Source organism: Morone saxatilis, unplaced genomic scaffold (genome assembly GCF_004916995.1).
Source record: "Morone saxatilis isolate NCDOM2014 unplaced genomic scaffold, NCSU_SB_2.0 Contig6, whole genome shotgun sequence".
In the NCBI taxonomy this organism is placed as follows: Eukaryota; Metazoa; Chordata; class Actinopteri; family Moronidae; genus Morone; species Morone saxatilis.
In genome coordinates this window covers 6,225,972-6,228,615 of record NW_023340206.1, presented here as the reverse complement: position 1 = coordinate 6,228,615, position 2,644 = coordinate 6,225,972, and the positions used below count along the sequence as shown (strand labels likewise).

The following is a 2,644-nucleotide window of genomic DNA, read 5'->3' as shown; positions in this document are numbered from 1 at the left end:
TTAATGGAGCAGTGAATCTATTTAGTCAAGGAACTGATTTGGAAGTAAAGAAGGTCTAGAGGGGGACATTTCCTCCTTGAGCATACCTGCTGTTGCAATCTCCGGTTTAAAGGAGTCAAGAGTAAAAGACAATGCACATGCTGACTTGGCACTACCAATGAATGACCCCTTGCTTGACAGAAAACATTTGGCAAGCAAGGACTAATGGCTAAATTCCCAAAGGGCAAAAAGGGCTTGGAATTAAAACATTACTAATGTTTGTCAGAAATAAAGTTAATAGTTATAAGTCATCCAGTCCTTTGTAATGCAGTTATTTACATCCAGGCACAGATGCTGAGAGGAAAAGCGTAGACTAGTAGGGTTTCTTTTGATTTAAATAACGAAGCAAGCTCCCAGTATGAGCAGCACACACAGCTGATCACTTTTATAGAGCAATTTCTTCCATTATTAGACTTTAAAAAAAAATAAAATAAAAAAAAATAAGTTTACATATTATTCACTCATAACTGAGATAATGACATATACACATCTTTTAATTTTTATTTTGTTATATTCAGGGTACTCATTCTATGTGGAAAAGCATAACATATTACCCATTCTTATATAGTCTGCAATTTGGATTGTTACTGCTTAATTCCATTTTTAGGTACCCTTCCTGGGGATTTATCTGGTCTGCTTACGGTCTTTTCTCTCCCACAGTGTTTTCCTGCCCAAACAGAAACTTGCATGAGAGTACTTTGGACCAATGATGGAGGCCTGGCCAACACTGGCCTGGGTCCTGCTAATGACCAACATTGCTAATTGGCAGAGAACTGTCCAGTCCCGGGACTTCTCCTTGACAGATATCATCCTGCTGCATCCCTCAAGTATGAGCATAACGTTACTATTTGCATAACTTGTGTTATGAGTGTAAAAATACTGTAACCATATTGCCAGAGGCGTTTTAGCCACACTAGTGTAAATGCATCCAACATTGCCAGAGACCAAGCTCCAAGGACACTCAAAGACAGCAGGTGTCGAAAGCAAAAGCTATTTATTTAGTACTGACATAGAAATAAACAAATGTAGCAAATTAATCTGTGTGAGGTCAACTGAACAAACAACTAAATGAACAAATTAAACATGCAGAGGGTTTACATACACACAGGCTAGCCTGGAGACATATAGGGGGGACATGAACAAACAATGAACTATAACATGTTAAACTGAGTACAAACAAGGATTCAGAAATATACATCTATATCAGGGACAATGTACAGTTAGCTTCCACTTCTTGCCATTAGCTGGTGATGCAGTCAGTGGTGGACTCCACCGTGGATGCATGAAACAGAAAAAGGCACAGCATTAAAGCCTGATAATGCAGCAATGTCAAAATGTTATCGTGTGTGCAAGATTAGTTAATATGACACGTGTTGTGTCCCCGTACAGAGCTGCATTTACTTTGGATCAGAATAATGAAACACGCATTTAGTTGTTTAAGACTCTTCTATTTCCAGAAATGTGTTCTTAAAATCATCCATTCATCCATTCATCCATCCATGGCTACCCTGTTGCCCTCTAGCTGCTGTTTGAAGACATTGCAACAGGCTTTGTTCCTGTGATTAAGAAGTGGCTGACCCTGAGACCTAGAGCTGTCCCAGCTAAAACACAGCCTGATTCCCAGTACAGATGTGACTCTTGTTTGATCACTGTGTCAGTGCAGTTTAGTAACCAGATGATTGTTCAGACATGGAAAACAAATCTTTTATATAAAGAACCTGGCAACATCCGTTACATAGGTGTTGAGCATTAATCCCAGACTGTGGGCTTTGTTTTTCAAAAAACAGAGACACACTCAGCATCACGCCAATAAGGTTCAGATTTATTACCTTTCTTGCTGAATCAGCAATCACATCAATAAAGAACAAAGAAAACAATAGTGTGACTGTTGATACACCAGCTGCTTCACGCCATGAGCTGATGTGTGCAGTTCCTGGTCTGTGTGTACCTGCCAGACGGCCAACTGGGAAAAGAGAGACACCACACAGACTTACAAACCCCAGGTTTGGGAGGGTTGAAGTTGAATTTTGTAGACTGGAAAGAGTCGGGGGTACGCAGCAGTCAGTTGCCCTCTGGTAGCAGGTGGAGGTGCAGAGGAGACAATAGCTGACCTCCCATTTCCTGCTCGGGAAAAGAGATGAACAAACCTGTATCAGAGCTAGAATCTGGATGGAGATGGGAACCTGAGGAGAGGCAAAAGATACCTGGGAAGACCAGGTTTGTGGACCACATGTTTAAGCATAAGCTGAGCAGTCTCTTTGGCAATTAGCAGCTTGACCTGAGGAATAAAAAGCACCTGAAAGCACAGATGTTCTGGGGACAAAGAGACAATTAGTACAACACCCACTGGGGGGGTTGGAGTTGCTGGTGTGACCACTTTACCTGACATGTGATGTCCCAGGTGATTGTGCCAGTGACAGAGTTTTGGGAGAGAACTGACTTACCTGCACATTGGTGGCGTTAACTTCCACCTTCAACTGATAAAAGAGTTAGGACAAGTGCAGTGGTGAAGTTACGTTTGAGCTCACCACAGAAAAGGCAAGTTTCAAGAGATAAGCAGTTCAGGAACAACACTACTGAACTGTAGTTACATATGGAAGTTAGT

General features: G+C 41.4%; 1 protein-coding gene across 2 annotated transcripts in view; it reads left to right on the top strand.

Annotated features, from left to right (window-relative positions):
• The first annotated feature begins 748 nt into the window (after positions 1-748).
• Positions 749-2,644, top strand: part of lypd6 (LY6/PLAUR domain containing 6) — a 13,949-nt gene continuing 12,053 nt past the window's right edge. For both annotated transcript variants that reach the window (XM_035677610.1, XM_035677609.1), the window contains exon 1: positions 749-866. In XM_035677610.1, the coding sequence (XP_035533503.1) occupies positions 749-866 (118 nt within the window). The remainder of the gene's footprint in view (positions 867-2,644) is intronic.